Raw genomic sequence first — 25320 nt, forward strand, 5'->3', positions numbered from 1 at the left:
CCCGGGACCTTGGGCCCGACGGATCGCGCGCGTGCACCCGCGGTGGGAGACACGCAGCGCTCTCCCAGACGCGGCGATAACGCACAAGCGAACCGCAGCAGCCCTTTCATGTTCCACCACTGCCCTTGAACCAAGGAGTTGTTGTTGGTTTCTTTGCGCTCGTTTACCCAGAAAGCCTCACCGGGTCCCATGACGCGGAATCTTTAGCGGCCACTGGAGAAGCCGATGGTGCGTAGTATTTTCACGGTTATTGCACTCGCAGTATCAATCAGGGCAGGCCGCTGGATTCGTACCGTGAATCTATGCAAAAAGTGCCGATCGCGCGACATTGAGGCCGCAAGCGGAGGCCGTGGGGCCTGTGTCGTCTCCCCCGTGGCCTGCGCCCCACGGCTTCTCTCTCTCCACGGGCCTCCGATACCCGGAATGCACGGCAAGGAACGGGGGGAGCCTCCACTCACCTTCACGAGGACCTTCTGCTTGGGCACCTCCTCCTCATCTTCATCATCGTCGTCATCATCATCGTCGTCGTAGCTGCTTACGGAACAGACGGTGTTACTCGGGCGCGCGTTCAACCGCGCGGCATGACACCACGTGAACACACGGGGGGTGGCTGGGGTCCGCTCAGTTCGCACAATGCACGTGCCGCAAACCGATTCTTGGATTCAATTACTTTCATCTCAAGTCTGTAATGAGTGAAACGGCCTCTAGTGGCTAATGGTCACATGAAACCATGACACAAACTGCGATCACTATTTATTTGCGCGCATGTCACTAGATTAGTGTACCGGGCACACGAGGATAGGGGCACAGGGACAAGAGAAGAGAGGGGCAGGGGGAGAGAGACAAGAGAACACAGGGAGAGGGGGCATAAGGAAACAGGGAGCACAACCCCCAATCACCTGTCGTCATCGTCGTCATCATCATCTTCATCATCTTCATCATCTTCATCCAGCTTGGTTTTTTTCTGGTTTGGGGAGAGGGTGTGGTGAGAGAGATGGAGAGGCAGGGAGGGAGAGAGAGGGAGAGAGAGGGAGAGGCAGGGAGGGAGAGAGAGGGAGAGGCAGGGGGAGTTAGGGAGGGAGAGAGATGGAGAGGCAGGGAGGGAGAGAGAGGGAGAGAGATGGAGAGGCAGGGAGGGAGAAAGAGGGAGAGAGATGGAGAGGCAGGGAGGGAGAGAGAGGGAGAGAGAGGGAGAGGCAGGGGGAGTTAGGGAGGGAGAGAGAGGGAGAGATTGGCGTCGGTCGGCCAAAGACGACCCCGTGGTGCACACCCAGCCTGTTATACAATGTAATCTTTATATATTTGTCGTCCATTTTGTTTCCAAAATGTATTATATAACGTATTAAAAAGTAGCTCAAAACGAATTGAAGACCATGAGTTCGTCATTAATTACTAAAAACTGCACATTTGTGAAAGATCTTAAAAGTGGTGCGTGATGCACGATGACCACGCACATCACTGCACGCTCCCCTGCACGTATGTTCTCTCACAGAGACAACGGAAGTTGCCAGGCCACTGATGTTTACACACCGCAGGAGATAGTCGACCACGGGGAGGCCCAGATAATGGTCATCGATGTTAGCTGTGGTGCGCAGGAATTGAACTCAGTCGCCAGGTTCGGAGCGCAGCGCGCTAACCGCAACGCCACCGCTGCCCACCACACAACAAACACTCTGACGCGCGCGCCCTCGCTCACGCGCGTGACCCGTCGCCGCAATCTCTGCGCAAACGTCGTGCCTCCTCCTCCTCGCTTGCGCACCTCTCCTCTCACCTTGGCAATCTGCGGCACCTTGAAGGGCGCAGGCCGCTTGTTGGGCGCTGGCACGAGCTTCGGCGGCTCCTCCTCGTCATCATCATCATCGTCGTCGTCGTCGTCGTGGAAATCGTTGCAGGGATCTGCCCACAGACACAGACGGCTCGAGACATGCCAACAATCGCTACACCGGGTAGCAAGTGTGAGTGAGTGTGCGAGTGTGAGCGTGCGAGTGAGTGGGTGACAGTGTGAGCGGGTGTGCGAGTGTGTGAGCGTACGAGTGGGTGACAGTGTGAGTGAGTGTGCGAGTGGGTAACTGTGTGCGAGTGTGTGAGCGTGCGAGTGAGTGGGTGACAGTGTGAGCGAGTGTGCGAGTGTGAGAGCGTGCGAGTGAGTGGGTGACAGTGTGAGCGAGTGTGAGTGTGAACGTGTGAGTGAGTGGGTGACAGTGTGAGCGGGTGTGCGAGTGTGAGTGTGTGAGCGTGCGAGCGTCATTACAGGCGACATGCTGCCCCGAGATGTAGACTGGGCCTGAGCCGCACTTGAGCGTCAGCACCACGGGAGCCGCCAGGTCGAACCCCGAGAGCGAGAGCTGCACCGACACACAAAGATCGCCCGCGTAGCTTTTAACAGACTGTCAGGGCAAATGCTGATGGCGTGCGCCTATGAAGGCTGGCAGGGTGCACCGATGAGGGGTTGGGGCAGGCAGGCAACGCCATGTGTGGCCGCCCTTGTCTTCCCAGTGCTGTTGTCTACATAGCACTCAGACTCACCTGAGGCCAAGTCAGGACCAACACCAGTTCAAACATTTGCCACAGTTATTGGTCATGAGTGGGAATCGAACTCGAGTCACAAGGTTTGTAGGTAAGTGTGCTAACCACTGGCCCACCGCTCCTAATCTGTGCGGTGACTCTACCACGCGGTCACTCAGGGCACAAAAGAGCAAACCCCAAGGGATAGTTTCTCACTCGGTATATTCTGGCGCACGTAAACAGTTGCCACAGCTGTGTTGAAAGGTATTCTGAATGTGCTTTGGTCGAGTGTGGAAATATTTTTTGGGTCGCTAACACGGAGAGACAGACGCGGTTTAAATTAAAGCACTGCCATGCTATTTTTAAAACTATTTTAACTCTTTTATTTTACCAGGAAAGACCCACTGCACCATGTAGCTCTTTTTCAGAAGCAACCCGGCCACAAACGATAGTGCAACAAAGTGGCTTTTTACGTGAAAATGTAGAGCAGCAGCGAAAATACTCTAAAAGCATGTTTCTAAATCGGATGGAAAAACCGGAGGACCCGAAGAAAAATCCAAGTGACTACGGAGAGAGAGACACGCAAATTCCAAATATACAACAGGCGTCAGGGTCAGGATTGAACTCAGGACCTCCCGGATACCAGGCGCGGTAAGTAAACATCACGCCACCGTGGCGCCGCTCTTTTGAAAGTAAGTGTGCGCGTGCACGACTACGCGAGGGCACCAGGTCTCACCGAGGGCAGGACGGACGGCTTGAGAGTGGCGATGGGGATGGTGACCGGCTTGCCGCCCTTGCCCAGGGTGGTCACCTCCAACACGTGGAAACGGTCCTCCGCCTCGGGCGCCACGCACACCTGGGGGGCACGCACGCGGTCACGGGGGGGGGGGCGAGGATACACACCTCGTCACTCGCTCACCCAGACACCTCGTCACTCGCCACATCACTCACCAACGCCCCAGCCCGCCCCCCTAACCGTGATTGAATGTCCACACGATGGAGGGATGGGGCTGTTTATGGGGGGTCTGGCTGGATGGCACTGGGCCGCCACGCGTCCACGAATGTCTCGTGGGGTCACAGCGCCACCTGCGGGAGCGCACGTCCACTGCGGTGCTATAAGCGGATCCCCTCGCCAATGACGGGGCCACCACTTCCACCTCGGCCTCACTGGCACCGCTCGCCAGAAGCTTCCATCTCGTACGCCGTCGGGACCATGAATAATAATAATAATGCACTGCCCGCTTACATGGATTGCCGACTGCGTTTCAGATATTCGCCAACCAGACACGAATTACTGGCTCTTCCCGAACATCAACCAACTAGCCCCCCAGCTACGACCGCTGGCCCGTCCCCAAGCCAAACGAGCTCAACAGCCCTGAGTGCGAGCTCCACCTATAGTCAACCAGCCACACACGGTACCCTCGTCTCACCCACCCTCGGCAGAGCCCAACGAGCATGCCAACTAGCCACTGGTAACCAGCCACTCCCACCACCTGCCCTACCCCACGATGCTCCTGCTTACAGGCCCAAGTGGAAATTCCACATTCATATGACGGGGGTGAGTTTATTGGCAGAAGAACCACTGTTGACAAAGTGCTACTCATTGTATCAACTCCCGAGGGACGATGGGCCTAATCAAACCCCCAACCAGGATTTGAACTCGCGACCTTCCGATTGCAAGCCGCTCGCTCTCTCGCTGGGCCACCTGGGGGCATACTCCGTGCTCTGCCAGGCCCCACGTTTTTTTTTACATTTTTTGTACGAAGTTTCAGATTTAGGGTATCGTTAAACTCGGCGCCAGCTCCTCGGAGCGACGGTTTGAGGTAGCCGCGAGGTGGACGGGCTGCAGCCTCACCGAACTCAGCATCAGGTGCATTTCCGCGTGATCGTCATCGTCCTCCGGGTTGAACTTGTACACTTTCTTGGCAGCGTTGAGCTCGCAGCCTGAGCCCAGAGATGGGCGGTGGCGCACGCGGAGGACAGGCAAAGAGAGAGGCACGGTCAGGATCAAACACGGAGCCAAGGCAAAGAGAGAGGCACGGTTAGGATCAAACACGGAGCCAAGGCAAAGTGCATTCCTAGCTGTCAACCCGCCACCGATCTCTTCCATCATCCCTTCTAGCCACTACGCGTCCTGCACAAACCCACTCGCGTCTCCCTTAAAGAGTAGCGCATGATCCATGTTGTACTCTTTCTCTCTGTCATTGTAATTCCCAGCACGCATCTCTCCGTGCAACAAGTCAAAGTGATGGGAACCGAGTTGTCGTTGCGCATCTACCGTTTACAGCGCTGCAGACCCCGTGGTAGAAATTCCACATTCCTATGGCAGGGGGGAGTCTATCCACAAGACAACCACTGTTGACTTATCCAGAAAGTGGTACTATTTTATCAACCCCGGAGAGATAATTAACGAACGCATTTAAAACAATACAATCAAATGCAACAGCAGTTTGCTACAGTAACAAAAAACATCGTAATCCGACTACTGCAGCAATTGAATACAGGTATTAAATCATTAAGTCAACAGGTATTAAACATGTTCCATTATCATACACGCATACATATGCCACGTTTGACAAGTTATAAAATACACCGCTGTTTCACAGATGTTCATTCTGGTAAGATCGTGTGTGCGATCGATTGCCATGGCGTGCGTAGTCCACGTGCAGGTGGCTGTAGCATACGCTGTTTGTTGTAGTGTTTGATTAAAGGTTTGCTTTTCGGCAATATATTTATGAATGTATTTAATACATTAATTAGGATGTGTTAAATACCATTATTCAACATACGAGCAGCACACACGGCCTTTTAACGTGCCCGTCCGTGCCCCCCACCCTCCAGGCAGGCAGCAACACTTTGTCTAACGTAGTATTGAGAATGGCAGCCTTGGAGCAGCATAAAATGCATCTGCCACAGAATGAATGATACATTCTTGTTAATGCGTTAGGCCCATGTATGGAGTAACTGGGCGTGGCTTTGCCGATAGAATGAATAAAGGCACGGAAATCGACCGATTTTTAATGATACCACCACGCGTGGTCCATGCTCGAACACAAGGTTGGATATTTTTAATACAAATGTTGAATTCGTTAAAGTGACTCCTGGCACCAGATGTCTCGAACTAAAGAGACGATTTGTTCATCGACCCCCCCCCGCGGCCACCCCTTTAGGCTCATTGGCTTCCGTCTCCACAAAAAACGCGCGCGTGGTGATTCACGCGGCCGCGGTGGTGGGTGACGTCACCACGCACGAGCCCCGGCGCTGCGAACGTCATCACGCACACGACGTCATCACGCACACGACGCCATCACGCAGACGACGCCATCACGCAGACGCGCGCGTGTGCACAGGCGAAGCGCGCCAAGCCGGTAGCCGCGGGCACGAATCGAACCAGAGGAGGTTCATTTCATATTAACCTTGTTGCGATACGCGATAGTAGGAAATCAAACACTATAAGAATGAAACGGAAATGAATGCGAGCCCGTACGCATAGTTAGAACGGTTTTAATGTCGAGAATGTATTGTCTAATGCACGAATTTCCAAAGCTTTCTTCGGCTGCAATATACGGCACTAACATCCTAAGAAGTTGCAGAAGCGTTATTATTCACAAGCAGCAATTGTAAAAGTGCTCCGGTACATTTAAGGGCGAGTAGTACACTGTGAATGCCAGATTTAGTGAGTTTAATGGCTTTGTGAATTCTTAGTAACGGGTCAGTAATTTTTGGTTGTTGCAAAGCGCACGTGGAAGACACGTGGTAGCCAGAGGCTATCTACAGTACAAGCTTGAGTTCAACATTATACACTTAATCAGTCGGTGGGTGGGCTGGCCACGTGGCCATCATATAGCGGTTTCAAAAATTGAATCAAAATAATCATGAGCGTCATAGCTCGAGTGATACATCACGTTATACTGTTGCGTTGAACCTGGACCCCTCCAGCATAAAGAGGGGTCCCCTATTCCTTGCCTCGAAGATCAGCAGGTCACCGGCATTGATAAAAAAAAACAAGCCCCGACTGATGATGAGATGCAGTATGTCGAAACCGGTCGGTTTTTACTTGTAATCAGCCACACGATCTTCTGGGAGTGCATACTCTCAGCAGCATCGAGTCTAAGATTTAAACCGCTCTACGATGGCCACGTGCCCAGCCCACCCACCGACTGATTAAGTGTATAATATTGAACTCAAGCTTGTCCTGTCGATAGCCTCTGGCTACCACGTGTCCTCCACGCTGTGTTTAAGAAATACTTTTTATTTTATGTTGAGACTATATCATTTCAGAGGCTTTTGGGCGTCATTAATTTAACCCTCACAAATTTTATGCAAGCCAAGGTGAAACTTTTGTACACTTACATTCCTAATTACTATGCAATTACCCATTACGGTATATTAGCATGGCCATTTCCGTTTGTATGGTCGACTGGGATCAGGGTTTCTCGCCTGATTTAAAGCAACGTTTTTTTTCTATATATATATGTAGTTATTAAAGCAATAATACGGCCTTTAAATGAAAAATGTGCGACGAACGAGTTAATGTATTGTGAATCACTGCCAACGCAGCAGCATCACCAAATAAGATGGTAAATTCAACCGGTTCTGTTATTTCCAACTTAAACGTTTTTAAATACGCTGCTTATAAATAATATTATTTAACTCGCTTTGCGCAGATATCCATCTCAAAGACAAATAAATAAGCATACATCTTCCATGCATTTTTGCACAAGTCCACAATACACCGTTCTAAAGTTTAGCTGGGCCGGGTGGACACGTGTGCACGTCCAGAACACGTGTTCACATACCCCACCACGCGGCTTTAAAAGTAGCTCGCATGCTACAAAAGAACAACTCCACGGCAACGACACTCGTGTCGCCACCACGCATAGGCGCGAAGGCTCGGATCCAATCTAGAGCTCGAGAGGGAGACACGCTTCTTAAGACTCTGCCCAGCGGCAAGAGGCGGCCACTTTCCGGCCACGCGGCCAGGCCAATCCGAGGCCCCGCGAGCGCGCAGGCCGCGGACCATGTGCCTCGCGCGCGGCCTCTTTACATTTCCCAGCGCTGATCGGCAACGACCACCCGAACTTGCGCCACCCATTGGTTCCTGTACGGACATCAACCAATCACGGCACGGACATAACCACCCGCGTGGTGCGCAACGGCCAATCGAAGCAAAAGTAATCTTATCCGCGCTATGAAATCAAACCGTGCAGCGACCACTGGGTTTCTACCCAGAGTTTATCTCAGGGCGGCTCCCGCCTCTCGCTGCTGCTGCCCCAGCTGCCCGCTCCTTCTGCCCACCGCTCACCAAAGATGTAGGACTGGGGCTTCGCCACGTCGTCCAGAGACTCCATATCGGCGCTGTCGTCCATGAAGGCGGCCATCGCTCCTGTTGTGCTGCACGCTGCTTGTGGCTCCCACACTCCCCTGCGACAGTGGCTCTCGGTGGGGGCGGGGGGCGCCTCTATTGGGGAGGGGCTTAGCGCGAAAAGGGGCGGGCTCTACGGAGTGTGGGCGTGGCTTGGAGGCGGTGGGAGGAGCTAGGTGGTTTATGACCGCATCAATGTTCGGGAACAAGCGGTCTGAGAAGGACTTGTTTCAAGGACGTTTTATTCATGTAAACTATTACATTCGTTGGGACCTTTCTTGCCAGTACCAAATATGAGAATAGGGTTTACCCTTTTTTGCATTATGATACCTTGAAAACGTTTCTGTTTGGTGTTTTAACATCTTAACAACTATTTTATTTATATTATTTGGGTAAATCACGTAGATGGTTCAAAGAAAATAACAAAAAACTACGACGTTTCGATCACAACACAAGCGATCGTCATCAGGAGATCACTTGTGTTGTGATTGAAACGTCGTAGTTTTTTGTTATTTTCTTTTAACCATCTACGTGACTTTACCGAAAGACCCAAAGCATATGAATTCCTGCAGTCACAAAAGCTTTAAGTCAACATTTAACCTCTTTTATTGCCAGCAAGGGTAAAACCTATTATTGTATTATTATTGTTATGCCACTGTGAAATGTGCTGCTCCACGACGTGGAGTTTGGCGATTCCTCATCGGTGAAAGGAGCGCAGTTTGCAGTGGGGTATAATGTGGGTCCGTAGTTTGGCGTTGCATGGCCACAGAGTGGCACTGCCTTGGCTTGTGTTTGTTAATTGTGGATGTATGAAGGAGATGTGTGCATGGCCCTGATGATGTTCTGATTGCTCGCTCGGGCACGTTCCATCATCATCATCAGCTTGGAGATGGAGGATGAGCGGGATAATGTCGTGTAGCCAGGGCCGGGTCAAGGCGTGGGGGCTTTAGGGGCCTCCGCCAGCTGGAAGGGCCTCCAGAGATTGAGTGAAAAGTTGTTTAATTTGTGAATGCTGAATTTTATTGGTTGTTAGCCGTGTACAAATAAATTGCATTTTTCTTTAACTTTGTTTTCCTTTAGAAAATATTACTGGAGGCCTCCCAGTACCTGGAGCCCAGGGGCCTACACAACCTTAACCCGGCCCTGCCTGTGACTGGAGGGAAGCTCTTGCGATGACTTTGGCTTCCTCCATTCTTTTGGTGTTTCTGCCTGCCCCGTGTGGCGGGCCAACTCCCGAGACAATGGAAGCAGAGAAACGTCGCGATTACTTCAGTTTATCTCAGTGACCTCACGGTTATCTTAGACTGACCTCATGGTAACCTCAGTTTATCTCAGTCATCTCACAGTTATCTCGAAATGACCTCACGGTTACCCTTAATCACGCCCCTTTTAAAAGATGCGTTGTGCTGTTTGTTGCTGGCCGCTTGGCGTTTTTGGCCTGTGGTCAGCAACTGGCATTTAAAAATATAAAAAGCGTATTCACTTGTATAACACAATAAACTGTGTAGTGATGCCCTCACTTCGCCAGACACGCAAATGTTTCACCCATCGAGAACGTGAACACAACTAGCGCCAATCAACCGTGTGCCTCACTGCGTAATACAAACCAATATCACGTACAAAACTAGAGGCCGCTTTGTTTTAAAGTAACGTTACATTTTAAGTGGTAGGTCTTCATTTGTTTTGTAAAATCTTATACTTTAAACTAATGGTTGGGAAGGTACACAGCAGGGAATGATGATGTCACACGGTGTGTATCAAGGGTAATTATTGAAGGAAAACATGGATCAAATTTATTAAATAAAGATGCAAATGAAAGCAGGATGATAAGGATTTTATTTCTTTATTCGTAATGGAATGCAATAGACCAGTGAACGTGGAACATTGGGTCCACATTGGCATGTTCCCCAGGAGGCCAGGTGTGCCTTGCGGAAGTTTCTAATGAGTGTAAAATGATCTGTGGTGATAATACGGACTAGAAACACAAACATTGTCAAAGAAATAAAAACTAAATCTTTAAAAGAACACAGGAAAGCATGGCGAGTTGCATACTGGAAAGAGGAACATAAATCAGAGAACAATGCACGCTAGAGACATCACATTGACATTTGCTGACTTGGCCAGAGACATTTTGCTTGAATCGACGATTGCTGGTGATAGAATTTCAGCCAAAGAAGGGAATCACTCCCGGGAGGATGCCCACCGCGGACGCGGAGCTCCGAGATGAGCCTGGGATGCAGAGGCGAGATGGGTTGTGGCATCGCACGACAGACGAGGGGTGGCGAAGACGGAGGGCAGCCTTCTATCCAGCATTGGATACACCATGGCTGACGATGATGATTCCTTAGAACTGTTGATTATTTTTATCACCCACAGTATGCGGTTGGTATGTACTGTCTTCATGTATTGTGGGTATTAGAAGCACGACGACGCCTGGCGAATGCTACTGGAACAAATCGCCCCGTAAACACTCACCGTTGTTTGAATATACGGTGGTGGTGAAATGACCTTGTCTGTGTCATTCGGCTCTCATGGATATTGGGACTTTACAAAACCCATGCGCGTTATTGCCACGAGGCTGTTGTTAAAACAGCAGTCGCAACAGGTGGACATGTGCCACTGTCATGCATGCGTTCCGTGAGTTGACCCAGCGCACTAATTACAGACATCGTGGAGACCTGATCCTGAGCTGTGGTGATGGCATGGGGCCCCAATTTGTCAATCCTTCAATCGGATGCATTGGTTCTCATGTTTGTTATTGCATCAGTGTGAGTTGTGTACGCAAGGTGTTTGTTTCGTGTTGTGTCGTGGTGTTTTGTCAACGCAATGTGGCGCTAGCATTTCCCGCCTACATTCGGCATTTCTCCTGCATAGTATCTAATCCTCAGCCTGTGTGCACCCCCCCCCCCCACACCGCACCGCCCACAAAAGGTTGAAATGCTCTCATGCTGTTACACATACATACTGTCTCTCTTACTCAAGATATTTCGCACACATGCTGTCCCTCTCGTGCCTTCACATGCTCAGGCTGTCATACAGGGCCCCGTAGCCGAGCGGCGGGGCCTTGGAGGAGAGGCGGCGGAGTCGGATGGCGTGGAGCCACTTGGGTAACCCGGTCGCTCCTTCACCCTCAGCCTGGCTCCTTCGCCCAAACATCTCGGTGATCTCCAAAAACGTCCTGTAAGGAGATGGTCACAGGTTCACGGGGTCAGGGGTCATGGGGTTCAGGGAAGTGGGGGGAACTAATGACCCGTGGGCCAGACACCGTCTGCAACTTCATTTTAGACGTTCCGCAAAGGCCATATGAGGCCTACCCAGAGCTTTAAAAAGTTCAGATCGCTCGAAGACTAAAGTAGATAGGAGACTAGCATCCTTAGTCATAGCGAGGGGTATACTGGATGTGGCGTGCCTGGTGCAGACATTTCCTGAGTCACCATCCCAGACAAACCCGGCTGAAAATTAAGCCATGGTTTAGGGTAGTGGTGGGCAAAGCCCATGAGGGTCACATGAGGCCTGCCACTTCAAACCGGCACGAACATCTTTGCCGCACTAATCGGGTACTAGAGGGGAGAATGTTTTTGCCCTGGCAATAACACCGTTTATAATTTTATCACCGCGCTCAGTCGCTTGTGTTACTGCAAGGGTGGCTCATTCACTCACTCACACCCTCACCCACGCACTCACCCACACCTCGATGGCACACACCTGTTGCGCGTCTCGGGAATCACCAGGTAGACGTAGATGGCCGTGAGGATGCACACGGTAGCGAACACCAGGTAGCAGTAGGGGCCCGCGCTCTCCTGGTGGCACCAGGGAGGGGGTGACATCGTGTGGGAATGAGTAGCGGTCAGCGCACTGCGCTACCAACCCGACAACCCGAGTTTAATTCTCACTCACGGCCAATTACAATCAAAACCGGTCGTGGGCTCTAACCAGGTCGACTCAGCCTCAAGTCGCGGTGACATCACCTCAGTGCTTGTGCCAGGCTAGGTATACTTTGAGGCCATGTGGGTTAACTGGCTGAGACGACTGGCAGATGTACCACTTGTGCTCCCAGATACCCCTCACCCCTCACGTGACACTGTTCCCCCTAAACCCACACATCCTTCTCACCCCACAGCTCACATCCTCACACCTCACCCCACACCACACATGCATCACACGGCCGCACCCTTTCCTCTCGCCCTCCCTCATCACCACCATCCCTCCGCACTCGCCTGCAGGAAGGGGAAGACGAAGCCCACGGTGAAGTTGGACACCCAGTTGAGGGAGCCACCCACGATGTAGGCGGCCGGGCGGTGCGACTGCCTGAACAGCTCTGCCGTGATGATGAACGGGATCCCCGCTGTGGGGTCCGGGAGGGGGGGGGGTGGAGGGGATACAAAAAAAGATGTGCAGACCCTGACCCCTGTCAGTGCGATGTCGCCTGACGCTGACCATGACACTGATCTTGACAGTGGAACGTGATGGTCAACGTGGACTGTGGAGATGGAGGGCAGCTCCAGGTCAGGGATGAGAGTGAATGACCCTGGGTTGAGGTACAATGATCAGAGGTCAATGGGTAGAGAGATCAGGGGTCAAGTACTACTGACCTGGTCCAATACAGAATCCGCCGATGATGCCCGCCACGCACGCCACGCTCACGTACGGCATCCACGACACCGTGTCCTGCGGCACACACGGGGGCACGTCTACAGCAACAACAACAACAGTTGCCATTCACTACAGAGTGGCGGTGACGTCAGCACGGCGCTTGTGTCAGGCTGGGTGCACTTTGAGGCCACGTGAAGTGTGGAAGGCTCACTGACAGGAGGTCACGGGATACTGGCAGTGGCACCACCTGTGCTTCCTACTCTGCCAACTTGCTGCGTTTCATCCGCCCGATCCTCCGCTAATGTTTGTGAGCATCGCTTCTCTGCCCTCCGTTATTGATGGAGCGCGAATGCCTCCAACCACCCATTAGCCTCCTAATGGGTGGTCAAGATCAGCCTCGTCCACAGAGGAGGCTGATCTTGACACCTCTGGTGCCAGTTGGCAAGTCCACTCAGTTTCACATCCTCCTGTTCCGCATGTACCATATCTGCCAAATCTTCTCCAGCCCATGCCGCACCCGTGTAGTCCCCACTATCCTCTATCTGGCCAAACAGAAGCTACTTGAGCATGTGGTGGCTTGTCATGCGGGCTACGTAACCCAGCCAAAGCAGCCTCGCCTGCCAGAGGATGATGGGACTGTGTTCAGATCCTTAACTAATCGGTGAGCTCCTCACACGATCCAGCCTGGTTAAACCCAGGATGGATCGTAGCCAGGTCAGCCTGAATATTTCTAACCGGCACAGATGTTCCTTGAAAGAGGTCCACATTTTGCAACCTTAGAGAATGGCGGGAATAACTTCGGCCGAAAAGACCCGGAGCTTCGTATGGAGTGATAGGTCAGATAACTTCCACAAACGCGCGTACACACAGGTACGCGTGTACACGCATGTATACACATCGGCGCACGGGCAAGTGTGTCCTCTCCCCGGGGGCGCCACCAGGAGGCGCTGTGACCACGCGAGAGAGGCGCGGCCACGGTGGAGAGGCGCTGCAGCCTGCAGCAGGGTGGGCGGTGGCAGCCACGAGTAGTAGCCCTAACCAGCACACCACTAGTAGTAGCCCTAACCAGCACACCACTAGTAGTAGCCCTAACCAACCAGCCACTGGCCCTAACCCCAGCTCCTCCGCGTTGGGTGTCTAGTGGTGGCGCTCGCGGCCCCGGCGGGCGGCACCTCGAGCAGCAGGGAGAAGGTGATCCCTGCCGAGCAGAGCCCCATGAGCACGAACCCCCCAATGAGCAACTTCCGTCTGCCCAGCCGCTCGATCGTGAGACCCTGGGACACGCGGGATAGACACGGGGGAGACATGCAAGGATGCACAGGGACACGCGGTGATACACAGGGACATACGGAAACAGGGAGATACACGGACACACGTGGACATCAGTCACGGCCCCATCTCTCGGTGGCGCTTAAAGGAGGAGGTGGTTTCGGAGACGAGAGGAGTTGATTGAACAAGATGGTTGTTGGAGGATTCATGTTTTTTATGTTTGTTTATGTGCTATGAGGAAGGGCCATTGCGCCGAAACGTCACCAAGTATATATTTTTTTCTTTAAAGGCCACGGTATTCCTGACGAATGCGTTGAGTTTGTTGTATAGGATAAGGTCGTTTATTGTAGATGATAGCTTAAAAGTTAGTTTAGGCGTTGACTTAAACGTTATGGGGTGATTTAGGGTTGTTTTCGGCATACATTAAGTTTTTGGGTTGGTACAGGGGTCACGAGGCTGGTTTTAGGGGTCACGAGGCTGGTTCAGGGGTCACGAGGCTGGATTAGGGGTCACGAGGCCAGCTTGTTTTGGTCTTTCTCACAAGTTGATCACGCTATCGGCGTCGCGTCGTCACGAATCCATTCCAGATCCCTTGGAGAACGGCCCCTTCGTGTTGGAGTACGGCCCCTTCGTGTTGGAGAACGGCCCCTTCGTGTTGGAGAACGGCCCCTTCGTGTTGGAGAACGGCCCAAGGAAGTGAATACTGCAGAGCTACCTCTGTGGTCCCCTAACGTGACCTCTGACCCACACAGGAGAGGGCAGCACTAGGATGCTGGCTGACGAAGGGGTGTCGTGAGGCTGGGTTCGGATCGATTCTAGACCACGAGGCTGCTTTGGGTGTAGTTCACGGGTCACCAGGATGGAGTGGAGGTCGGGGTGGGGGGATGGTTTAGGGGTCTCGGGGGGCCTCACCCCCAGCACCCCGGCGAGGATCTCGATGCCGCCCGTCCCCACCGTCACGTAGGACAAGTTTAGCTCGCCGATCCCCGCGCTCGCAAAGATGGAGTTCGTGTAAAACCAGATCTGCGGTGAGAGAGGAGGGCAAGGGGCGTGGGTTCGAAGGGTCACGGCTGCAGTCATTCGTTGGCAATCCGAGCAGTGAAAGCGACGTTTTATTTGAAAGAAACATCAACAACATGATCCTCAACGCTGGCCATGTCTGTTTGTCAGTCCCTCGTTCATGGAATCGGCCAAACATCCCGATACAGCAGGACCCTCGTGACAAAGAGGGATGCTTTCTATTGTAATAATTCTCCACAATAAGATCAACACAGTTCCTTCTGTAGAGTGGGAATTGAACCGATCCTGTTTGTCCTACCCTTGGAACGGAGAGAGGGGTCACGGGGACGTGGGGTCAAAGAGACCCAGAGGGTGCGGGGACACGGGGATACCTCCGGGGACGCGGGGTTTAGGGGACACGGCGGCACGGGAAGAGTAACGGAGCCATGGGGAGATGGAGACATGGGGTGGCAGACTTAAGGGGGGGACTGGGCCAAGAGCACGTGGAGGTTCGGGGACACGACAGTACTTGGGCACAGGGACACTGATACGGCACTCAATCGGCACTGCGAAACAGGGGTTTAGAAAAACAGGAGCATGGTCATACGGGGTCCCAGGGAGACGGGGACCCAGGGGGAGAGGGAGAGAGAGACCCAGGGAGACAGAGACCCAGGGAGACAGGGAGAAAGGGACACAGGGAGACAGGGACCCACAGGGAGACAGAGAGAGAGAGAGACACACACAGGGAGACAAAGAGAGAAAGACACAGGGAGACAGAGAGAGAGAGACACACACAGGGAGACAGGGACCCACAGGGAGACAGAGAGAGAAAGACACAGGGAGACAGGGACCCACAGGGAGACAGGGAGACAGGGACCCTCAGGGAGACAGAGAGAGACACACAGGGAGACAGAGAAAGACACAGGGAGACAGAACCCACAGGGAGAATGATCACCGGGCCGGGAGCCTGGGGCGCCGCGCTCCGTGGTATTTTGGGTTCGTGACGAAGCGACAAGATGAGCGTGAAACACGGCGCGGCCTGCGGCTCCCCACCCCCTCTCCCCTCCCTCCATGAGACAAAGACAAACGCTCTCCTCATCCCACAGATTCAATCGGCAGTAGACAACTATGGCATCTTCACATATCTGTCCTTCCACATTAAAAAGAATGAAAAAAAATGTTACACATCCCGTCAACTGCACAGCCTTTTCGGAGTGCAACATTTCAAGCGACATTTGGATCAATACAGTTTCGACGTGCGGTGTCTCATCAGCAGAGTCAAACTCTGGCTTCAACCAACGCTGGGTGAACTGGCAGATGTTTATCGTCAAGGACTCCACTCTCGTGCAAGGCGTTTCATTTCTCAGAGTGCTCCGGTTTCCTCCCCACGTGGATAACAAACACAACTCATCATGAATTGCGTAAAAATAAACTAAACTCTGAGCTATTGATTTTTTATTTTACCAGATAAGGTCCACTAGGCTATTATACAGCTCTTTTCCAGAAGCGATATGGACACAAATGTTGTCTCAACGAAGTGGCTTATCACGTGGAAATGTATCGCGGCCAAAAACTCTGGACACATTTTGGTTCTAAATGGAGGAGGGAAAAAACCGGAGGACCCAGAGAAAAATCCTCGCGACCACGGGGAGAGAGACACCGCAAACCCCAAATATCGAGCTCACGAGGCCTGGGTAAGAGGCAGTGGACGTCTCTCCTCGTCGTCAGCCAAGGAGGCAGCGCCCTCCTCATTAAGAGTCCCACGACTCAGCGTGGCTCTTGCGGATAGATGAGTACAGTAGGTAGATGAGTACTGTAGATGGATGAGTACTGTAGATGGATGAGTACTGTAGGTGGATGAGTACTGTAGATGGATGAGTACTGTAGGTGGATGAGTACTGTAGATGGATGAGTACTGTAGGTGGATGAGTACTGTAGGTAGATGAGTACTGTAGATGGATGAGTACTGTAGATGGATGAGTACTGTAGGTGGATGAGTACTGTAGGTGGATGAGTACTGTAGATGGATGAGTACTGTAGGTGGATGAGTACTGTAGGTAGATGAGTACTGTAGATGGATGAGTACTGTAGGTGGATGAGTACTGTAGATGGATGAGTACTGTAGATGGATGAGTACTGTAGATGGATGAGTACTGTAGGTAGATGAGTACTGTAGATGGATGAGTACTGTAGGTGGATGAGTACTGTAGGTAGATGAGTACTGTAGATGGATGAGTACTGTAGATGGATGAGTACTGTAGGTGGATGAGTACTGTAGATGGATGAGTACTGTAGATGGATGAGTACTGTAGATGGATGAGTACTGTAGATGGATGAGTACTGTAGATGGATGAGTACAGTAGGTAGATGAGTACTGTAGATGAATGAGTACTGTAGATGGATGAGTACTGTAGGTAGATGAGTACTGTAGATGGATGAGTACTGTAGGTAGATGAGTACTGTAGATGGATGAGTACTGTAGATGGATGAGTACTGTAGATGGATGAGTACTGTAGGTGGATGAGTACTGTAGGTGGATGGGTACTGTAGGTAGATGAGTACTGTAGATGGATGAGTACTGTAGGTAGATGAGTACTGTAGATGGATGAGTACTGTAGGTGGATGAGTACTGTAGGTAGATGAGTACTGTAGATGGATGAGTACTGTAGGTAGATGAGTACTGTAGATGGATGAGTACTGTAGATGGATGAGTACTGTAGATGGATGAGTACTGTAGATGGATGAGTACTGTAGGTGGATGAGTACTGTAGGTGGATGGGTACTGTAGATGAATGAGTACTGTAGATGGATGAGTACTGTAGGTAGATGAGTACTGTAGGTGGATGAGTACTGTAGGTGGATGAGTACAGTAGGTAGATGAGTACTGTAGGTGGATGAGTACTGTAGGTGGATGAGTACTGTAGATGGATGAGTACTGTAGGTAGATGAGTACTGTAGGTGGATGAGTACTGTAGGTGGATGAGTACTGTAGGTAGATGAGTACTGTAGGTGGATGAGTACTGTAGGTGGATGAGTACTGTAGGTAGATGAGTACTGTAGGTGGATGAGTACTGTAGGTAGATGAGTACTGTAGGTGGATGAGTACTGTAGGTAGATGAGTACTGTAGGTAGATGAGTACTGTAGGTAGATGAGTACTGTAGATGGATGAGTACTGTAGGTAGATGAGTACTGTAGGTGGATGAGTACTGTAGGTAGATGAGTACTGTAGGTAGATGAGTACTGTAGGTAGATGAGTACTGTAGATGGATGAGTACTGTAGGTGGATGAGTACTGTAGGTAGATGAGTACTGTAGGTGGATGAGTACTGTAGGTAGATGAGTACTGTAGGTAGATGAGTACTGTAGGTAGATGAGTACTGTAGATGGATGAGTACTGTAGATGGATGAGTACTGTAGGTGGATGAGTACTGTAGGTAGATGAGTACTGTAGGTAGATGAGTACTGTAGATGGATGAGTACTGTAGATGGATGAGTACTGTAGGTGGATGAGTACTGTAGGTAGATGAGTACTGTAGGTAGATGAGTACTGTAGATGGATGAGTACTGTAGGTGGATGAGTACTGTAGGTAGATGAGTACTGTAGGTGGATGAGTACTGTAGGTGGATGAGTACTGTAGATGGATGAGTACTGTAGATGGATGAGTACTGTAGATGGATGAGTACTGTAGGTGGATGAGTACTGTAGGTGGATGAGTACTGTAGGTGGATGAGTACAGTAGGTAGATGAGTACTGTAGATGGATGAGTACTGTAGGTGGATGAGTACTGTAGATGGATGAGTACTGTAGGTGGATGAGTACTGTAGGTAGATGAGTACTGTAGATGGATGAGTACTGTAGATGAATGAGTACTGTAGATGGATGAGTACTGTAGGTGGATGAGTACTGTAGGTAGATGAGTACTGTAGATGGATGAGTACTGTAGATGAATGAGTACTGTAGATGGATGAGTACTGTAGATGGATGAGTACTGTAGGTGGATGAGTACTGTAGGTAGATGAGTACTGTAGATGGATGAGTACTGTAGATGAATGAGTACTGTAGATGGATGAGTACTGTAGATGGATGAGTACTGTAGGTGGATGAGTACTGTAGGTAGATGAGTACTGTAGGTGGATGAGTACTGTAGGTGGATGAGTACTGTAGATGAATGAGTACTGTAGATGAATGAGTACTGTAGATGGATGAGTACTGTAGATGGATGAGTACTGTAGGTGGATGAGTACTGTAGATGGATGAGTACTGTAGGTGGATGAGTACTGTAGGTGGATGAGTACTGTAGGTGGATGAGTACTGTAGGTAGATGAGTACTGTAGGTAGATGAGTACTGTAGGTAGATGAGTACTGTAGATGAATGAGTACTGTAGATGAATGAGTACTGTAGATGGATGAGTACTGTAGATGGATGAGTACTGTAGGTGGATGAGTACTGTAGGGAGATGAGTACTGTAGGTAGATGAGTACTGTAGATGGATGAGTACTGTAGGTAGATGAGTACTGTAGGTAGATGAGTACTGTAGATGGATGAGTACTGTAGGTAGATGAGTACTGTAGATGGATGAGTACTGTAGGTGGATGAGTACTGTAGGTAGATGAGTACTGTAGATGGATGAGTACTGTAGATGGATGAGTACTGTAGGTGGATGAGTACTGTAGGTAGATGAGTACTGTAGATGGATGAGTACTGTAGGTGGATGAGTACTGTAGGTGGATGAGTACTGTAGGTAGATGAGTACTGTAGATGGATGAGTACTGTAGATGGATGAGTACTGTAGGTAGATGAGTACTGTAGATGGATGAGTACTGTAGATGGATGAGTACTGTAGATGGATGAGTACTGTAGATGAATGAGTACTGTAGATGGATGAGTACTGTAGGTAGATGAGTACTGTAGATGAATGAGTACTGTAGATGGATGAGTACTGTAGGTAGATGAGTACTGTAGATGAATGAGTACTGTAGGTAGATGAGTACTGTAGGTGAATGAGTACTGTAGGTGGATGAGTACAGTAGGTGGATGAGTACTGTAGGTGGATGAGTACTGTAGATGAATGAGTACTGTAGATGGATGAGTACTGTAGATGGATGAGTACTGTAGGTGGATGAGTACTGTAGGTGGATGAGTACTGTAGATGGATGAGTACTGTAGGTGGATGAGTACTGTAGATGGATGAGTACTGTAGATGGATGAGTACTGTAGATGGATGAGTACTGTAGATGGATGAGTACTGTAGATGGATGAGTACTGTAGATGGATGAGTACTGTAGATGGATGAGTACTGTAGATGGATGAGTACTGTAGATGGATGAGTACTGTAGGTGGATGAGTACTGTAGATGAATGAGTACTGTAGGTGGATGAGTACTGTAGGTGGATGAGTACTGTAGGTGGATGAGTACTGTAGATGAATGAGTACTGTAGGTAGATGAGTACTGTAGGTAGATGAGTACTGTAGGTGGATGAGTACTGTAGATGAATGAGTACTGTAGGTAGATGAGTACTGTAGGTGGATGAGTACTGTAGGTGGATGAGTACTGTAGATGGATGAGTACTGTAGATGGATGAGTACTGTAGGTAGATGAGTACTGTAGGTGGATGAGTACTGTAGGTGGATGAGTACTGTAGATGGATGAGTACTGTAGATGGATGAGTACTGTAGATGGATGAGTACTGTAGATGGATGAGTACTGTAGGTAGATGAGTACTGTAGGTGGATGAGTACTGTAGGTGGATGAGTACTGTAGATGGATGAGTACTGTAGATGGATGAGTACTATAGGTGGATGAGTGAAGTGGACAAGCGGAAGCGGCAGATATCAGGGCTGAGGACACTGCCGGGCAGTGCTGATGGCGGTAGGATGGACTCGTGGCGCACGGTGTGCGCATGTAGCGGTGCGTACGTATGGGTGTGCGTGTACAGATGTGTATCTGTGTGTGTGGGTGTGAGAAGGGGTTTGTATTACGTGTCGGTGTGTGTGTAATATTGAGTAAGTCCAGGCACGTAATCGACCCAGCCTCAAATGAACATCGCCACTGGGGAGACAAAGGCGGCCGGGCGTGGTGCTGGCCACCCACCCCCTTGTGTGCGTGCCGGCCTTCATAGGTTGCCACTCGCTAACAGCACGTGCCCCAACAGTCCGTTGAGGCTTTCGGGGAGGGGGAGGGGGGGTGCTCACAGGGCGCGAACATCCAAACTCCACACGTGGAGACGCCCGATTCGGGGATCGAACCCAGGCGGCCTCCCGCTGCGAGGCGCGGGCGCCGCACGTGGAGCGGAGCTCACCGCGTCGATGCCCGACAGCTGCATGCCCAGGTTGATGACCGCCACGGACAGCAGCTGCCAGCGGAGCGAGCGGTCGTGCAGGAGGCCCCACGCGCCCACGCAGCGCACGCCCAGCAGCGACTGCTGCTCGGTGCGCATCTCCTGCATCTCCGCCTGCACGTCGGGCGTGCCGCGCAGTCGCACGAGCGCTGGGGAGGACAGGGGGGGGGGGGGTCGGGGTGAGGGGGGGGGGCACACCACGGGTCGCACCGCCCGCACCGCCGCGTCCGTTATCGAGCGCCCGCGAGAGAGGGCGACGCGCGCGCGCCACGTGCAATGCGCCGCGTGCCATCGATGTTGTTGATATCCAGGTGAGAACTCGAAGGAGACCAGCACGAGTCTCGTTTGTAGGAGTGACCTGGTGGCATTCGTCCGCCAGTTGTGGGGAGACAATGGCTGCGTGTGTGTGATCCCAAAATGAGCAATCTGTGGGGTGAGCTTCGAATTGAGCAAAATTGGACCCTGAAGCCGGCACAACTGGGTCGACTCATGGCCCATGCTGTCACGGGATCTATAACATCCGCTGTGAAGCAGGCGGTACACCCGCAGTACACCCGCAGTAATAACCGGTGCGGCCTGCCGGATTCGAACCGCGAACCTCTGCACCGAGCTGCGATCGCGCTGTCGCTGCGTGACGTCACGGCGCTCAATGCGCAGCACCTCCCACCCCTCCCCCCTCTCCCCCGGCGTCTCAGGGCCCCGGGCTCCTCTCACCTCGCCTGGCGGACACGGGGTCCCTACAATCGATGAGGAGGTATCGGGGACTCTCCGGGAACCAGGGCAGCAGCATGGCCTGGATGAAGGCGGGTACCACGATGAGGCTCAGGACCAGCGGCCACGACTCCTCCTGACTCGCGCACGCACGCAGGGCATGGGGTCAGGTGTGAGGGCTGCCACACATCTCGAAGACACCACGGTGTCAGACATGGGCCTTCCACGTGTTCCTAACACGTGCCATGCAGTTAATCGGTGGGGGGGGGTTCCATGGATTTCAGATACACGCAGATGTGTGAACGCACCACGATGTTAGACGACTTCTGTGGATTTCTAACACATATTCCGGGTGAATATACCGCAGAATGAAGTGCTTCCTCGGATTTCTAATCCCACCCACCGGAGCGTCGTTGATGGGGGGGTGGGGGGGGGATAGAGAACTGAAATGACATTTCTATCCCCAGGTGAGATGTGGGCGAGAGGGCTTCCGCGGCTTTCCGCTCACCTTGCCGAGGACCTCCCTGAGGCCGAAGAACTGCGCGAGGAAGACCCCCAAGCAGATGAAGACGGAGGGGACGAGCCCCATTGAGCCGCGCAGGTTCTTGGGGGCGACCTCGCCGAGGTACATGGGGACCACGCTCAGAGCGATTCCTGGTGGGGCACGGGGGGGGGGCGGGGGTACACACGGGGACAATGCAACAACAACGCAGCCACGTGGGGGTCATGGTGAGAACATTGCCCAGAAACGGAGATGATGGGGACACGGGGGGGGGGGGGGGGGCAGCAGAGCTGGAGGGGCTCCCGTGGATTCATTTGTAGGGGTCCCGGTGGGGATCCATAGGGGTCTCTCGTGTGAGGGGGGTGATCCATAGGGGTCTCGTGGACTGATCTGTGGGGGGGGGGGGGTCCCGTAGGGGTCCCTTGTGTGGGGGGGGGGGTCTGTAGGGGTCTCGTACCCGAGTGGACCCCCGTGACGAGGCGGCCCAGGATGAGGATCTCGAAGGAGCGAGCGGCGCTGCTCGCAGCCATGAGGGCGCCGGCCAGGAAGACGAGGAGCGAGCTGTAGGCCAGCGTGCCCTTCCTGCAGCCACCACCACCACCACCACCAGGAGATGATGGTGGTGTTCGTTATATATATGTGTGTGTGTATATATTTATAAAATATAAAACAAAAACAGAGCAAATAACAAGAAGCCCGCTGGCACGGGGACACGGGGACAGGGGGAGAGGGGACACGGGGACACGGGGATATGGAAACAAGGGTACCTGCCGAGCCGCGAGCAGAGGAACCCCACGAGGCAGGACCCCGTGAGACCCCCGATGGCGAACACGGAGACGGTGAGGGAGTAGAGGAGCGTGAGGCCCTCCGTGCCGAGCGAGGCGCCGTAGCGGCCAGCCCAGCTCGAGTTGTAGAACGTCTTGATGTACTGAGACACGGGGACACGTGAAGACACTGAGACACGGGGACACGTGAAGATACTGAGACACGGGGACACAGAGACTGGGGGACACGTGAAGACACTGAGACACTGGGACACGTGAAGACACTGAGACACGGGGACACGTGAAGACACTGAGACACGGGGACACAGAGACTGGGGGACACGTGAAGACACCGAGTTATGGGGATACGGAGACACGAGGGAGATAATTGCTGCTACGTGTAATCGCAATTTGAGTAATTTTCGAGTTAGTAAAACGTGAACCGTGACGCCGCGGGCACACACGGGGGTCCACTCGTCTCCAACGACGTCACCGGCTCCCCCTCTCGTCGTCCACCGCGAGTGAAGCAGACGGCGAGGGGCGGCAGTATTAACCGGGGCGGCCCGCCCGAGCCGAACCGCGCACACACCGGTCACGCGGCAAGCGGCGTAACGCGTCGCTGTGACCCGCGGCGCGGACCTCACCTCGGCCGGCGCGTTCACCACGGCCAGGTTGTAGCCGTAGAGCGCGGAGGAGCCGAGCGACACGAGCAGCGACAGCGAGAAGAGCGACCACGTGAGGCGCTGTGGGGGGCAGCGAGACAGAGGGGGGGAGCAAGGGGGGGGGGGCAGCGAGAGGAGAAGTCAGGGGTGAGGGATGGGATGGGAGGGCAGTTAGGAGGGGGCATGGGGTGGGAGGGCAGGCAGAGGGGGGCAGCAACAAGGGCAGGGGCAAGGCCGGGTAGGGGGAGGAGGGCAGGGATGGGAGATGTAAGAATCGTCGTACCGATGCTTCCATCTTCGTCGACACGAACCGCTGTGTCGCGAGGGCCGTAGTCCGTCTGTGTGATGCTCAGATTGTTATTTCAGATTGTTATTTCAGATTGTTATTTCAGATTGTTATTTCAGATTGTTATTTCGTACCGTACAGAGCAGGGGGTCTTGAGCCACTGCGATGTTTGGGCAATTTGGTGCCCTCCCAATGAAGCGACCAGGCCACATGGCGTTTAAAGTGTCGTCTCCAACTCACTCCCACCTGGACTTCTCTGGCCTCTCTCTCTCTCTACTGTGAATAAGGGCCATTGCCCGAAACGTCGCCTATCACGTACTTTGTTGTTGTTGTTGTGTTAAGGCCACGCTGTTGTTGTGTTGCGTTTGTCCCGGTAAAAGTCGTGCGTGAGGACATCGGAGAAGGCTGAGACGAGCCGTGGCTCCGCACAGATCGCGTCAAGAGCCACCTTGCTGCGCTGCCCACGTCTCGCCACACTCGGAGCCCCGCGGGGATTTGGAGTTGAACAAATCTGTGCGTGACCCACCAACCCGCGCCTCCACGGCGCTGGATCCCAGCGAGCGCAGGACGGGGGGAGATGGTGGACGATGCTGATGGTGGTGTAGACATGAGTGTCGACGGTGATGGAGACGATGCTGATGGTGATGGTGGTGTAGACATGAGTGTCGACGGTGATGGAGACGATGCTGATGCTGATGGTGGTGTAGACATGAGTGTCGACGGTGATGGAGACGATGCTGATGGTGATGGTGGTGTAGACATGAGTGTCGACGGTGGTGTAGACATGCTTGTCGTAATGATGATGATGGCGAGGATGATGATGTGGAAATGATGTGCGTTGAACTTCTTTTGCACCGTACGTTGCCAACCGTGCTCACTCGACCCGCTCGCCTCGGTGATGATGACAGTCGTGGACAATGATGATGATGTTGTTGATAATGGGGTCGATAGTGCTGATGGCTATGATCGTGTTGATATTGACAGTGATGATGATGTTCAAAGTGATGATGACGCTGGTGGAGTCGCCACTCACCCCGTTGGTCTCCGTGAGTGTCTCCGAGGTCTCCAGAATGCTGTCCGACAGGGAGCCCATTGCCTCCTCGCCTGGAGTCCAACCCGCGGTCCTCAACTCTGGGGACTCGCCGCTGAGTCCCCGTGTCCCTCCCCCCCTCCCCAGTCCCCTCCCCAGACCCCTCCCCCCTCCACCACTGAGACCCCTCCCCCCTCCCCAGACCCCTCCCCCCCTCCCCAGACCCCTCCCCTCACCACCACCGAGACCCCTCCCCCCTCCCCAGGCCCCTCCCCCCCACCACCACCGAGACGC

General features: G+C 52.7%; 2 protein-coding genes across 2 annotated transcripts in view; both read right to left on the reverse strand.

Annotated features, from left to right (window-relative positions):
• LOC144717528 (uncharacterized) overlaps nt 1-7967 on the reverse strand; it is a 31777-nt gene extending 23810 nt beyond the window's left edge. The window contains exons 1-7 of the mRNA XM_078592923.1: nt 7811-7967; nt 4361-4449; nt 3242-3361; nt 2252-2345; nt 1772-1896; nt 900-964; nt 459-531 (exon numbers count right to left, since the gene is read on the reverse strand). Coding sequence (XP_078449049.1) covers nt 459-531; nt 900-964; nt 1772-1896; nt 2252-2345; nt 3242-3361; nt 4361-4449; nt 7811-7886 — 642 coding nt within the window. The 5' untranslated portion in view covers nt 7887-7967. The remainder of the gene's footprint in view (nt 1-458; nt 532-899; nt 965-1771; nt 1897-2251; nt 2346-3241; nt 3362-4360; nt 4450-7810) is intronic.
• Nucleotides 7968-9710: 1743 nt separating this feature from the next.
• Nucleotides 9711-25120, reverse strand: LOC144717529 (solute carrier family 2, facilitated glucose transporter member 5-like). Its single transcript, XM_078592924.1, has 13 exons — nt 25030-25120; nt 23693-23791; nt 23052-23212; nt 22742-22866; nt 22291-22436; nt 21786-21918; nt 21033-21220; nt 14645-14755; nt 13636-13737; nt 12463-12538; nt 12088-12215; nt 11576-11670; nt 9711-11048 (listed from the first exon to the last, which is right to left on the reverse strand). The coding sequence occupies exons 1-13, from the start codon at nt 25087-25089 to the stop codon at nt 10886-10888; spliced, it is 1587 nt and encodes a 528-aa protein (XP_078449050.1). The 5' UTR covers nt 25090-25120; the 3' UTR covers nt 9711-10885.
• Nucleotides 25121-25320: the final 200 nt, after the last annotated feature.

The sequence above is a fragment of the Lampetra planeri genome, chromosome 4 (genome assembly GCF_965212315.1).
Source record: "Lampetra planeri chromosome 4, kcLamPlan1.2.h2, whole genome shotgun sequence".
Classification (NCBI taxonomy): domain Eukaryota; kingdom Metazoa; phylum Chordata; class Hyperoartia; order Petromyzontiformes; family Petromyzontidae; genus Lampetra; species Lampetra planeri.

Bases quoted from the DNA above. Each gene is read 5' to 3' on its own strand.
- LOC144717529 (XM_078592924.1), bottom strand. From the start codon at position 25,089: ATGGGCTCCCTGTCGGACAGCATTCTGGAGACCTCGGAGACACTCACG. The intron at 23,792-25,029 runs GTGAGTGGCGAC...TGCCCCCCACAG, and splicing joins CACTCACGGAGACCAACGGG to CGCCTCACGTGGTCGCTCTT. The intron at 14,756-21,032 runs GTGAGCTCCGCT...CTCTCACCGCAG, and splicing joins AGCTGTCGGGCATCGACGCG to ATCTGGTTTTACACGAACTC.